The sequence below is a fragment of the Bos mutus genome, chromosome 18 (genome assembly GCF_027580195.1).
Source record: "Bos mutus isolate GX-2022 chromosome 18, NWIPB_WYAK_1.1, whole genome shotgun sequence".
Taxonomy (NCBI): Eukaryota; Metazoa; Chordata; class Mammalia; order Artiodactyla; family Bovidae; genus Bos; species Bos mutus.
Genome location: NC_091634.1, coordinates 11109363 through 11123763, shown reverse-complemented (window position 1 = coordinate 11123763; position 14401 = coordinate 11109363). Strand labels below are relative to the sequence as shown.

At 47.5% G+C, this 14401-nt stretch overlaps 1 protein-coding gene across 1 annotated transcript; it reads left to right on the top strand.

Moving 5' to 3' along the window:
- Positions 1-249: 249 nt before the first annotated feature.
- Positions 250-4133, top strand: LOC102275986 (phospholipase A2 inhibitor and Ly6/PLAUR domain-containing protein). Its single transcript, XM_070386728.1, has 4 exons — positions 250-319; positions 1622-1738; positions 3137-3289; positions 4018-4133. Exons 1-4 carry the CDS (start codon positions 250-252, stop codon positions 4131-4133), a joined length of 456 nt encoding a protein of 151 aa, XP_070242829.1.
- The last annotated feature ends 10268 nt before the right edge of the window (positions 4134-14401 follow it).

Below are 14401 nucleotides of genomic sequence, written 5' to 3'. Positions count from 1 at the left end.
GACCTGATGGAAGAGAGTTTAGGAAGCCCAGATGCCTGGGGCTGCATGGAGGAGGGGCTGGGCACAAGATGCCACTACTCCTTTTGGATTCTGGTTCCGTCTCCCCCACTCAGAGCTGCAGAGACCTACCCCAGGTCTTACATCATCCTTTCTTAGCCTAGGGGTAAGGGAGCTCCAGACCCGCCCCTTCTCAGCTTCCTATAAGAACACCTGGGGACCCAGGCCTGCAGGGTCACTCATCTAGCCATCATGAAGCCTTCCATGAAACCCGAGACTTTGTTGCTGGCCACCACGCTGCTCTGCACCCTCCTGGGTCTGGGTAAGTGACTAGGGCTCTGGAATCCTGGGACCCTCAAAACAAGGAGTATGAGAGAACATTCTGCCAGGTCCTCAAGGGAGAAGCGAAAGAGGAGGTGTGCTGGGAATTGAAATTCATGGAGAAGGCAAAGGGTAAAGGAGAGAAAGCCTGGGTCCCCAAGGGAGGAAGATATAAAAAACGTATGGGTTTAAATCTTGGAGAAAGGAGGCGTTTGGATGGGCTCTGCTCCCTGTATCCCAGGCAGTGTCTCAAAATAAGACACCTGAATTCTAGAAAATCAGATGAGAATATGATTAGTATTTTTCACTAGTATGAAAAAAAAATGAGGCGAGGTTGAGAGATTTCCTTTCTCCCAGGACTCTAAGCAGTTCAGGTCCCTGGTATCCTCCTCCCTTAGCTGTAGGAGTTCAGGCAGCTCCACTTTCCCCAGGACCCAGATGCCTTGTGTCTGGGCCCCCAGTTGCCTCCTGTCTCAGGACCAAGGAGTCCAGGCCCTTATCCCCGTAATCCTGGATCTTTCTTCTTGACCTGGGATGCAGATCTCCTCTCAGGTGCCCCTGCCTGAGCGCCCACTGCCTACCAGACGTAGACAGCCTGGTCCCCACAAGGAAGGTGATCCCACTTCCGAGAACCAGCTGCACCTGAAGGCTCACAAAAGTCCATGAAGGACTTGCCGACTGGTTCAGGGCACAATCTCCCTGCCAACGTGGGGGACATAGGTGCGATCCCTGGTCCAGGAAGCTTCCACGTGCACTGGGGCAATTAAGACCCTTCAGCACAACTACTGAGCTCATGCTCTAGAGCCTGTGCTCTGCAACCAGAGAAACCAGCACAAATGAGAAACCCCAAACTGCAACGAGGGAGTAGCGTCTACTCACTACAGCTAGAGAAAAACCAACAGGAAGCAGGCACCCAGCAGAGCCAAAAATAGAAAAAAGAAAATTATAACTATTAAAAAACTTTTTAAGATCCATGGAAAGCTTCAGAAGAACCACTCAAGGTCCCCAAGCTGTATCAGAGGATCTAGCATCCAAAGTCCCCAGCCTTGTAATTAGATAAACTTGCTCCATGAGGGGAGTTGCTTTCTGCCCTGCGCCAGAGAGCAGCTTTGGTCCCAGCACCATGGCATCCCTGCAGAGCTTCAGACACATCCCAGTTCAGTGGCCAGTGTCCGACCATGAAAACCAGGGAGACACAGGTCCTTCTTCCTTCAGACCCCTCCACCCCATCCCCGTCTGGGTTCGGGAGTCATGGCCCACAGACTACGGCACCTTTCACTAGAGCCCCGCTCTGTAATTGCAGGGTACCCACTGAGCTGTGAGGTGTGTGTCGGTGATGGTCCCAATTGCAGAGGAAAACTGCAGACTTGCGCCCTGGATGAGGACTCCTGCATAGTTGTCGTGACTGAGACCAACAGAAGTAAGAGGGCAGGGGCTGGTATCACATGCTGGGGGCTTGGGGGCTGCCTTCACGGTGGCAAATACCGCCATGGGCTGGGAGGGACCTTTGAGTGATGATTATCAGGAAAGAGGGAAAGGCGATCTCAGGGTGGGTGGTGGACAGAGAATCTGGTGGAATGACAGAAACCACTGTTGCCAAGGATTTCTGAAGATGAGACTCCAAAGAGAGGATGGGGAAGTGCAGATACAGACTTTCTTAACAAAGAAGGAATTAGGAAAGCAAAGGACATGGGGGAAGAGTGAAATCCAGAGAAGGGGGAAATCTAATATGTAAAAGGTGAAGGGATGGGTGTAAAAGAGACTTGGGTGAGTTGCAAAGAATGTGATCAGGTTGATTCTCTGGGGCTGCGAGGGGTCTCCCAGAGATGGGGGCTGGAAGAAACTGTTCCTGACAAGAGAAAGCGGGTGCTACTGGGGCTGGTTGAGTTGGGTGCCAGCTCAGTTGTGTCTGAGTCTTTGCAACCCCATGGAGTGTAACCCGCCAGGCTCCTCTGTCCTTGGGATTTTCCAGGCAAGAATACTGGAGAGGCTTGCCATTTCCTCCTCCAGGGGATCTTCCCCACCCAGGGATGGAACCCGTGTCTCTCGCATCTCCTACATTGGCAGGGGGGTTCTTTACCACTGCACCACCTGGGAAGTCCCAGTATTGTCATAGAGAGAGAGATGTACAAGGACAGATGGTCCCTGGGCGCAGTCCATGAAGTCGCAAAGAATCTGGCACAACTGAGCACCCACACACCCAAGCACGGCGGGTAAAGAGCAGAAACCCTAGGCTTGGAGGAGCCCACCCCGTCTATGGTCAGGAAGGGGAAGGCCAGGGAGACTGGAAGAGACCACTTTAAGAAGACTGAGAGTAGCCAAGGAGAGCAGCAAGAGATCATAGCTAGGAAGTCTGGGGAGTGACCCTGGGAAATCTGGAAGCGTCTGCCTTAGATGGAGAAGGAAATGGGTGTTACAGCAGGTGGGGATGGCAGCCCCATCCCAGCATCTGGTGGAAGGAATTCCAGGGGTCAGGGGAAGGCTGAAGACTGGAAGAGACCATTCACACAGGCATGGGGGTAGTCACAGGTGGTCTGGAAAAGACCACTGCAGATGCGACCCCTGCAGGATGGCAGTGGGGTGGCCCTGGGGCTGAAAGGGCCACCCTGGAGAGTCTGGGGGCTGGGGGAGGATGGGTTGCATACCTAATGAACCATTCAGACAATGCCCCAGGCAGAAAAGAGATCTGAATTTGGGGAGCTGGAAGAAACCTCTCTAGACAGCAGTGGGCTGGGGCAACTCTAAGGTGGGGGAGACATCCAAGGGCAAGGGTCCAGACCAGGGGCCACTGAGCCTCCTGCCCACGGCCAACCTGCAGAGGCCTCCTTGGCAGTGACCAGCTACAAGGGCTGTTCGAAATCCAGCGAGTGTGAGTCAGGACTCTTCGGCTTCACTGTGAACCATGAGAACTACATGGGCTCCAAGAGGCACTGCTGCCAGAAGGATGGCTGCAACCAGGACCCCCTACCCGGTAAGCCCCAGCTGAGCCCCATGGCTGGAGTCCCTCCCTGCCAGCCCCTCCCCCGCCAGAGCCAGCTGTGGGCACCTGTCACTGACCTGCACTGTCACCGGGGCAAGCGTCTTCCTTGCGCTGAGCCTCGGTTTCTTCTCCTGTAAACTGCAGCGTCCAGGGACTTCCCTGGTGGTCCACTGACGAAGCCTCCACGCTCCCTATGCAGGGGTTGGATCCCTGGTCAGGGAACTCGATTCCACAGGCCGCAATTAAGATCCAACACAGCCAAATAAAGATTGTTTTCTGAAAATGCAGTGTCCGTTACCAACTGCTGTCCCCTGAGTGGTTGGGAGGTTGGGAAAGGGACTCACGTCTCCGATTAGCTTACCCTCCACCCTCCTCTTCAGTGTTCGTGAGAAACCATACAGAGAATGGCCTTCGGTGTCCTTCCTGCATCACTGCCTTTACGGAAACATGCACTGCGACTGCGAAAGCACTCTGTGTTGGCGAGGAAACCCACTGTGTCGCTGTGTCTGGCCTCATGCGGCCTGGTAAGGGGCACCTGGAATTCGGAAGGAGGGCACAGGGGTTCCAGACAGGCCCAGAACTGGAGCCTCATGCTTCCAGATTCTAAGGGAGACAGTGGCTCCAAAGATCTGGGGGAGAAGGTGGCTGGGGCATATAACCCTGGTCTAGGAGGAGGGAGGCTGGGGATCCTGACTGTAGTCTAAAATCCCCTCCAGTAGGTATCAAATTTGCTGCCCGGGGCTGTGGTATGAAGACCGCCTGCCACACCAAGCCTGGGACTCTGGTGCCCTCAGGTGCTCGTTTGTTCACCATCAAGAAGACCAGCTGTCTTTGAAGCCCCCAGGCTTCTGGCAAGGCTGAGTGAAGAACTGAGGCCCATGTAGTGTTTGGCCTCCATTCCTTCTCAGCTACGGTTCTAGAAATTCCTATGGTTCCCATGTGTCTGTAAATTAAACAAGGTAACATATCAATCCTGAGTCTGTGATGTGCTATGTTTTGGGGAGATGAGATGCAAAAAGCAGGGGTCTGAACCCTTGGGAACCCTCTCTTTGGAAGAAAGAAAGGGAAGATGCTAGCTTTTTTAAAGGATTACTTTCTGCCTGGTCCCTATGCTAAGTGTTTTCCATGCGGTACCTCATTTCATAATCACAGCTCAGTGACGCTGAAAATATTGCCCCCATTTCACAGAGGAACACACTGAGGCACGGATTGTGGTGTCACTTGCCTTCGGTCAAAGAGCTGGGAGGGTCAGACTCCAGAGTCCATGATCACCTCTCCTAGTTAACCTGTTTTTGCCCCCGAGTTCATGTTCGTAAAATGTGGATTTAATAGCTATAACTTCAAAGGGCTGTCTTAAGAGTCAAATGAAAGAAAACGCAGAAAGGACTTATTTCAGTGCCTAGCTCCTTTCAGGGGCTTCCCTGGTGGCTCAGATGGGAAAGAATCTGCCTGCGAATGTGGGAGACGTGGGTTCAATGCCTGGTTCTGTAAGTCCTCTGGAGAAGGGCCTGGCAACCCACTCCATTATTTTTGCCTGGAGAGTCCCACGGACAGAGTAGTCTGACAGCCTACAGTCTATGGAGTCAGAAAGAGTCAGACCCCACTGAGTGGCTGAGCACACTGCACTAGCACCTTTAAGACACTGTGGGTTCTGCGCACAATGTGTCTGGCCAATACTTACCATCCTAGTAGCTACTACTTACTCAGTTTCCATGTTTGGCAGATGCTAGACTTTGGCATCTATCAGGATAGTCTGGATTATGCTACAGTAACAAACAAATCCCTAAACTCAGTGGTTTAAAACAACAAAGTTGTATTAGTGTCGGGGCCTTTAATGGACTGGGACCTGGCAGTCCGGAGACAATGATAAAAAAGTTAAATAGAGAAGGAGGCTGATACTCCCTGGTTTACAAAGAAAACCAATAAAATCCTTGACACAGGACTTGCGTCTCTCACGAAGGCACCGGGCGCCCTCTGGAGAGGGGATGAAGGAAGAGTGGAGAGAGTCTTAGAAGCCCTGGCAGGAGAGTGAGCCTTAAGGTCTCTGCGCTCCAAGGGATCAGCCGAGGAGAGTGTGAGAGAGAGAGAGAGAAAGAAAGAAAGACATGGGGACCCAAGTTCTGATGGAGCAAAGGCGATTTAATCATTTCTCTGTGAGTATATAAAGGCTGTGGTACAGGAAGTTTCTTTCGACAATGATAAAGATCAGAAAACCAAATGTACAGCAACTGTCACCAAGGGAACAAGGGATTAATAATGGTCACAAGGTCAGGAGACAATCCATATCTCAAGAAAGGAGATGGAGACTAAGCGGTTTTGTTGTAAAGAGAATGTTTACTAAAGGAGATTCAAGCCTGTCTCACATGATGACCTCAGTTCCTGGGAGCAGCTGTTCCGCTTAAAAAGGAACAAACGACTTGGAGAAACAGCAGGTAGGAATCCACCTGTTAAACACTCCCTGACATTTCCCCCTTATTTATTTATAATATTTGTAAAAAGAGTTCTGACCATTAGAGTTTGTTTAGTTTTAACAATCTTGGCATGAATCTTGGCAGCGGTAGATGACAAATGTAATTGTTATGAGAATCACCAAAATTACAGTTTTAGACCCAATGCTGTGAGTAATGCTTTGAAGCCATCTGCATGGGTCTAGCCCAGATAATTGATCAGCCAGTTGTTCAGCTAAAGTTTCCAAATTGGTGGAAGAGGGCAGATTATTACAAAAGGTTTCAAATATATTTTTTGTAATTATTGTACTTGCAGAGAGACATTATCATGTATGTTTTGTAAGTGAAATTTGATTTGTTCCTAGTTGTAGGCATTATTATTGAAATGAACAGGAGTAACACAAAATTGAGTAGAATTCCAATCACATTTTAACATCACCTGTTTTTGTACATCTATTAATTGATCTCCAACCCATCTGATGGCTGTTTTTAGTTCCTGTATTTCATCTTGAATATCCTCATCTATCTGAGCCTGAGTGGCCTGCATAGTATGAGCATCTCTTGTCCAATTTTGAATAAAATTATGTGTTTGAATTGAGGTTTGTAAAACAACACCAGTGACAGCAGCAGTGGTACAAATAGCTATTAATCCCAAAATGCCAAAAATCAGCCATCCAATGAATCGTTTAGATCATCGGAGCAATTTATTAATTAACCAGGAAGCAAGTCCAGCCATGGGACCCTCTTCTCAGGGCCACTGGAATACCAATAAATCTATTGGTAACCACAGATTATGTCGAGATTGAAGAATCAAAAGGGAGCCATTTCTCAAGGAAATAGAGAAGTTAAGACAAGTATATAATTTACAATTTATGCAAGTTACAGAACATAAAGTCTTATTGAATTGTAAATTTCCTATAGCTACAACAAAAGGAAGTGGAACATAGGCTTGTATAAAATATGATTGATTATACTGAAAGAAACAATGGCTACAGCTATGACTAGTCCCTGTGAAATGTCCAGTCCAAGTCCCAAGTTCCTCGGTGTTTGCAGCAAGTTTCCAGATGTCCCACTGCTTAGGCCCAATCTGTTTATCAAGAACGATTTGAGGATGAGGGGGGACCTTTCCACTATCAAACCATCCAAGAAGTCCTCTGTCATGGTAATGCTCCATTGTAGTATTAGTAACTTTCCATGCCGTTTGAGTAACATAATCATACACAGTTCTATTACTATCATCTGAGCAGTTAGATAACCACATACCATGGGGTCTCCAATCGACAATTGTATGATTAGCCATAAACATTAATTTTCCTGAGTGGCCTGACATTTGTCCCAATGAACAGGAATATATTTAAAGTTCTTATTAGTAAACCCTTTGCATAGTGTTCTTTGTTCTTTCCTTAACTCTTTCCCTAAAGTTTCAGTAGTATAAACATGGTTCACAGACAAAGAAAGGGCAGTAAATAATCCAAGCAGTGTCCGAAAGTCCTCTTTTAGAGGCAGGGCGAGAGCCCAAGTTTGTCGGCTAACATTTATGCATAATTTTATTGGGCCCATATACAAAGGAAGGACTTCATAACCTAGAGAGATATTAATTAGTTTTTTCAGGATGAGAGGGCCCCTCCAAGTTCCAAGAAGGGGGCATATGTGTTATTAGTAGATACGATTGGTCCTATATCTGTCCATTCTATAACCTACAATAGAAAAGGGGGGTTAGGTATATAAGCCCAATAAGTGTGATCAATCAAGTCAGCCTGAGCGGGGGAAGCAAAAGCAAGCAAAGCAAGCATAGCGAAGAAAAATATTTTCAGGATTCCGAGGCATTCCCTGCTGAGAAATCAGATTTTCAGTTTGATTAGTAAGGGTTTTTATCTGTCCCCAAGTAGGGAGATCATAAGGTTGATGACGTTGAGTGCAGTGTTTTTTGGAAATTTTTAAAATCGCCATGGCTTGTATTAGAATTCCTTCCTCCTGAGGTTTTTGTTGTTTCGCTTCTAGTCTGAATGCTGGGGGGCCCCCTTAGGTTGAATCTTCTGAAGAGGAAGCCATGTGAGTTCGTTGGATCCATCTGGAGAAATAGAAGCATATCCCTTTCCCTGCAAGATTAGTTTCTTAGATTTCCATAGATTAGTTAGTCCATCTTGATATCAAATGGGCAAAGGAAGGGAGGTGTCCTTTAATGTTTCAAAATGTTTTTCTGCTTTTGTCAAAATATCTCCTTGCAGTAAGTTTAAAAAATTTAAAATAAATAAAGCTATATTAATAATAGTTATAGAAAGAAAGGAAAGCAATAATGATGAAAACATTCTTAGGAAATATTTCAGTCCAAAAGAAAAAAAAATCATCTAGAAATCTGTTTGGGACTGGTATTTGGCTGTGGTTTTGAATAAATGGGTTGATTTTCTCTTCATTCAATATATACATTTTTCCTGATATAAAAAGAAATGGGATCTGACTGTGTTTTAAGTGGTTTGTGTTATTTGGGGCAAAGGATTAGGAGCAAACATTCAAATATTTTTTCCTAAGTGAAATTATTGAAAGTTGATGCAGAACAACTTGATAAATGAAATGTTGCTCATATCCAAATATATTTGACCTTGTCCTTGGAAAAGAAATGCAGCCTGGCAGCTGTTGAATCTCTCTGTTCAGTGTGTCAAGGAAGATGATTATATTTTCAAGACAGACCTGAAAAGCAGGTGAATATTTTGCACTTTTGATATTCTTAGGAACAAATAACTTATTTGGCAAATGGTGTCATTTTTACATTGTTTTTGTTTTGTGTTGTGAAACAGGCATTGAAGTTGATGTTATTTTAAGAATCTTACAGACTGGAAATAGAAATAAAGCTATATTAACCGTAATATCGGAGAAGGCAATGGCACCCCACTCCAGTACTCTTGCCTGGAAAATCCCATGGACGGAGGAGCCTGGTAGGCGGCAGTCCATGGGGTCACTAAGAGTCGGACATGACTGAGCGACTTCACTTTCACTTTTCACTTTCATGCATTGGAGAAGGAAATGGCAACCTACTCCAGTGTTCTTGCCTGGAGAATCCCAGGGACAGGGGAGCCTGGTGGGCTGCCATCTATGGGGTGGCACAGAGTCCGACACCACTGAAGCGACTTAGCCGCAGCAGCAGCAGCAGCAACAGTAGTTATAGGCTTAAAAAATATATTGCATTAGAATCTAGTAATGTCTGCTCTGGTAAGAAGACAAAAGTGTTCCTGTGTATTTTTCTTTATTTAATTTTCCATTTGTAGTTACAGTGTGCAATGTGTTTGTTTAATTATGTCTTGTGTTTATGGATTATAAGGAACATTTGTAATCTGTTTAATAGAGAATGAATGTAAAAATTGTTTGAATTGTTTAGAAATATAGGCAGGGCCATTGTCTGTTTTTATGGAATTAAGTGTTCTCAGTATTGTAAAGTAAGCTAATAGGTGGGTTATAACATGTTGGGTAGTTTCACCTCGGAGAAGTGTGGCCCCTATAAAAGAAGAATTTGTTCACGCTCAAGCCAATTAGATAATTGCTCTGCTTCCGTGTTTTCTCCTAAAATCCTCTGTCCTAGCCTACCCACAAAGCACCTCTAATCATTTTTCAGTTTTGGCTGTCTGATTTGAATTGTCTGCTTACATGAACTTTTCAAACTATAACGTGCCGCAGTTTACATTTTACAACTGATAGGACCTTTATTTTATGATTATTATCAATCTTTTTGGTCACACTGCACAGCTTGTGGGATTTTAGTTCCCCAACCAGGGACTGATTGAATCTGGGCTCCTGGCAATGAGAGAGTGGCGTCCTAACCACTGCACCGCCAGGGAATTCCCTAGGACCTTTAGAATAAGAATGTGTGTTCACGGAAAACCTCATTGGTTAGAATGTCCTTTGTAAGGTGGAAAAAGCACCATTTAAAATTCAGTGCACGTCAGTTCAAAGACTAGTGGGACTTCCCTGGCTGTCCAGTGGCTAGGACTCCGCACTTCCAGTGTAGGGGGCCCGGGTCCGATCCCTGGACACTGAACTAGACCCTGCTGCCATGTGCAGCTGCAACTAAGACCTGGCCCCGCAAAATGAATAAATGAAGACTGGCGATGTCAAGCATCAGTAAAGGTGTGAAGCGCACATGCTGCTGAAGGAAACGTAAAGTGGAACAAGCCCTTTGGAAACCAGTCCATTTGTAATAGGTAAAACAAATCTGCCTGCATGCCTAATCACTTCAGTGGTGTCCGACTCTTTGTGACCCTATGGACTGTAGCCTGCCAGGCTCCTCTGTCCATGGGGCTCTCAAGGCAATAATACTGGAGTAGGTTGCCATGCCCTCCTCCAGGGCATCTGCATCTTCCCAACCCAGGGATTGAACCTGCCTATCCTGTGTCTCCTGCACTGCAGGCAGATTCTTTACCACTGAGCCAACAGGCAAGTCCTAGATCCAACTGAAGACCCTACAATTTGACTCTTTTAGATAGTTACCCCAAAGAGAGCTCTATACAGAGGATTGTACAAGAAGGTTCATAGCAGCTATGTTCATAATAGTCAAAAAGTGGTGGGGAGTTCCCTGGCGGTCTAATGGTGAGGCCTTTTCACCTTTTGACTGCTGGGATCTGGGTACAATCCCTGCCTGGAGAACTAAGATCCTGAAAGCCGCGAGGTGCGGACAAAAATAGCCACCAAAAAGTGGCCACAGTCCAGAGGCCCGTCAACAAGAGAATGCAGGAACACGTTGAGATCTCCGCTTCCAGTGAAACTTCTCAGCAATAAGGTGGAACAGGCCGCTAACCTACACACAATATGTTAGACCCCGTGTTCCTGGCTCCACCAGACTCTGCTGGACGGACTTCTAACCTGGCCCCACAAGCTCTCCTTGATGGCGCTATGACAAACTGCCTATCTGTCACCCCTGCCTGCAATCACACAGGACTCTGTGGATGCTCCCTGAGGGTCGGGGCTTGGTTTGGTTTTGTTCACTACTGGTTCCTGAGCTTAAGCCCAGCTCTGTTCCACACTGGCATTAGCACCTCGTCAGCTCAGCTTTTGGAGCCTCAGTTTCCTCATCTGTAATTGGGGATGATCACCCTATGTAGGATTTATGCACGTAAATACCACGGCCACAGGGCACAGCTCATGAAGGGCACCCTGTCACTGCCAGTCAGGAGGTCGCTGCTCAATTACTGTGTTGAAAGAAGAAAAGAGCTGGACTTTCCTTATCACAAGGTGGATTAGAATCTACCTGCCAGTGCAGGGGACAGGGGTTTGATCCCTGGTCTGGGAAGATTCCCCATGCTACAGAGCAACTCAGCCCATGAGCCAAAAGTACTGCGCTTGTTCTCCAGAGCCCTGGAGCTGCAACGACTTAGTGCACATGCCATAGCTACTGAAGCCCGTGTCCCGTGCTCTGCAACGAGAGAAGCCCACGCACTGTAACTGGAGTGTAGCCCCCACTCCCGGCAACCAGAGAAAGCCGATGTAAAAGCAATGAAGACCCAGCACAGACAAAAGTAAGTAAACAGATGACTGTAGGAAGGCTTCTGCCAAAGCTTCCGCATTCTGCCTGAATAAAGGCACAGAAGACCACATGAGGGCGGAAGGCAGTTACAGGGCCCGAAGCACTCTGGGGCTCTTTTTCTAAATTTATTTATTTGGCTGCCTTGGATCTCAGTTGCAATACTTGGGATCTTTGTTGCAGGATCTTTCATTTGGGTGACTGGGCTTAGTTGATCCCAGGCATGTGGGATCTTATTTCCCTGACCAGGGGTCAAATCCATGCCCCCTGCATTGCAAGAAGGATTCTTAACCACTGGACCACCTGGAAAATTCCCTAGGACTCTTTTATCTGGCTCACAGAATGACAAGTGACTATGACCCCCAAAGGTTCCTAGTCTGCCAGCCCACACAGCCAGGAACATCCGATGACCCGATCTGCAATGTCACCTCCCAGCCGGGAGGTGGCCTGGAGACTCTGCTGGCACCCCGCTACAGACAAGAAGGTCCCCACAGTGGAGCAAGGAGCCTGGGCTTGTGAGGAGGCCAGCCTGAGTTCAAATCCAGCCCTGCCACTGCCAAGCTGTGCAGCCCTGGGTGACATAAAATCTCTCTGAGCCACGGTTTCCTCATGAGTGAAGGAGGGCTCCCCACTTCTGAAAGGAGTTGAAGGGACACAGAATGCTAACCATCGCAACGCACAGCCACTGTGGCGGCACCTAAGTGTAAACAGTGTGGCAGCCTTGTAATACCTGTAAGACCGCGACACCTCTGGGAGCCAGGATCTATCTTTATCTCCATTTCACAGGTGAGCCATTGAGACAGGAAGCAGCTATGTAACTTCCCAGAGGTCACGAGTTTGGGCTAAAGTGAGCGTCAGCTGGGCTGCGTTCCTTCTAGACGTTCTGGAGGAGAATCGTTCCCTCATCTTGTCTCCAGCTCCTAGAGCCCCCTGCCCTCCTTGGCAGTGGCCCCTTCCTCCAGCTCCAGAGCCAGCAGTGGCATCGCTCCAGCCTCTGCTTCCATCCCCACAGCTCCTCTGACTGGTTCTCCAGTCGCCCTCCTTCCCTGAAAAGGACCTTTGTGATGACACTGCTTCCCCCCAAATCATCCAGGCCTATCTCCTGTCCTCGAGATCCTTACAGGGACTTCCCTGGTGGTGCAGTGGCTAAGACTCCGCCATCCCAATGGAAGCAGTCTGAATTCGATCCCTGGTCGGGGAACTAGATCCCACAATCTGCAGCTAAGTGTCTGCACGCAACAACAAAAGATCCCGCGTGCCACAACTAAGACTCAGTGTGGCAAAATAAATAAATAAAAATAAATAAGTATTTTTTAAAAATCCTCAAAAGTCCTTTTCTGCATGTAAAGGACACATGTACAGGTTCTGGGGATGCGGACAACTTTTGTGTGTGTGTGTATGTTGTGGTGGCTCAGTTGTGTCCAGCTGTTTGCGACCCCTCGGACTATAGTCCACCAGCCCCCTCTGTCCGTGGGATTTCTGAGGCAAGACTATGGATGGGTTGCCATTTCCTCCTCCAGGGGATCTTCCCAACCCAGAGATCAAATCCAATGTCTCCTGCACTGATAAGTGGATTCCTTACTGCTGAGCCACCAGGGAAGCCTGTGACACCTTTAGGGGCCCATTATTCTGTCTACCATGCTTTGCAAGTTCTTCCTCAGACAGGCATCACTCAATCCTCACGACCACATTGGGAGGAAGGCTCAGTTACCCTCCGGTTTTACATATGGGGAAACTAAGGCCAAGACAGGAAAATCAATGGCTTGCACATCACACACAGCTAATGACTGGCAGAGAAGTTCAGACCCAACTGCCTGAGTACAAGCCAACACTGCTTTCTAACTCCACAATTTCAATCCTTTGATAAAATCTCAACATCTTAGAACTTTCCCAGTGGTACAGCGCTTAGGACTCCGAGCTTCTACTGCGGGGGCCCAGGTTGAATCCCTGGATAGGGTACTAAGATCCCACTGCTACGTGGCATGGCCTAAAAAAAAAAACAAGACTCAACACCTCTGCCTCTCCCACATTATAAAGCATGGGGCCCTTCATCCAGTAGGATGTATACATTTATATTTTAATGACTGTTTCTTATTTCACATATGGGCTCCCTTGTCTTCCTTTTTGATAAATAGAAAATTTCTGATTAAAAACATGGAAACAACCCAAATGTCCATATGAATGGATACATATTGTATGATATTTATATTACAATGGAACGGTGAAAGTGTTAGTTGCTCAGGCCTGTCCAACTCTTTGTGACCCCATGGACTGTAGCCAACCAGGTTCCTCTGTCCATGGAATTCTCCCAACCATGCTAGAATGGGTTGCCATTCCATTCTCCAGGGGATCTTCCAGACCTAGGGACAGAACCCAGGTCTCCCCCACTGCAGGCACATCCTTTCCCATCTGAGACAATGGAACAGTAGTCAGCTGTAAAAAGCAATGAAAGACTGATTCAAGTTTCAATGTGGAGGAACCCTGAAAACCCGATGCTAAGTGAAAGGAGCCAGACACAAAAGGCGGCATATTGCATGATCTTGAGTGAAGTCGCTCAGTCGTGTCCGACTCTTTGTGACCCCATGGACTGTAGCCTACCAGGCTTCTCCATCCGTGGGATTTTCCAGGCAAGGGTACTGGAGTGGGTTGCTATTTCCTTCTCCAGGGGATCTTCCCGACCCAGGAATCGAACCCGGGTCTCCTGCATTGCAGGCAGACGCTTTACCCTCTGAACCACCAGGGAAGCTCCTGTATGATCTTATTATATGAAATGTCCAGGACAGACAAATTCATAGAGAAGACAAAAAGGTACATCAGTGGTCCATACACACACTAGTATACAAAGTAGACAATCAAAAGGAACTGCTGTACAGCACAGGGAACTTGTTAGGGTCCACAAGGGCTCAGAGCGTCTTACTTACAAATGTCCCATCCTGGTGACCTGACAAACAAGGGATGAAGTCACAGTGGCCACATTGCCCAGGTAGCATCCTGTTTTTTCCTTAAGGCGATATCCTGTTTTTCCCTGCTGGTGCCAGTTTCTCAAGACCACCTGACTACCTGACCATGAGACCCCTCCGACTACAGGATCACAAGACTCCAGTTGCAGGTAAAGATAAACTAAGACACCCCCCCACTTCAGGGCAC

What these genes read in the sequence shown, in the direction of transcription:
- LOC102275986 (XM_070386728.1), top strand. Translation starts at nt 250, where the DNA reads ATGAAGCCTTCCATGAAACCCGAGACTTTGTTGCTGGCCACCACGCTG. An exon ending in CTGCACCCTCCTGGGTCTGG is followed by an intron (nt 320 to 1,621) that starts GTAAGTGACTAG and finishes CTGTAATTGCAG; the next exon opens with GGTACCCACTGAGCTGTGAG. An exon ending in CGTGACTGAGACCAACAGAA is followed by an intron (nt 1,739 to 3,136) that starts GTAAGAGGGCAG and finishes GCCAACCTGCAG; the next exon opens with AGGCCTCCTTGGCAGTGACC.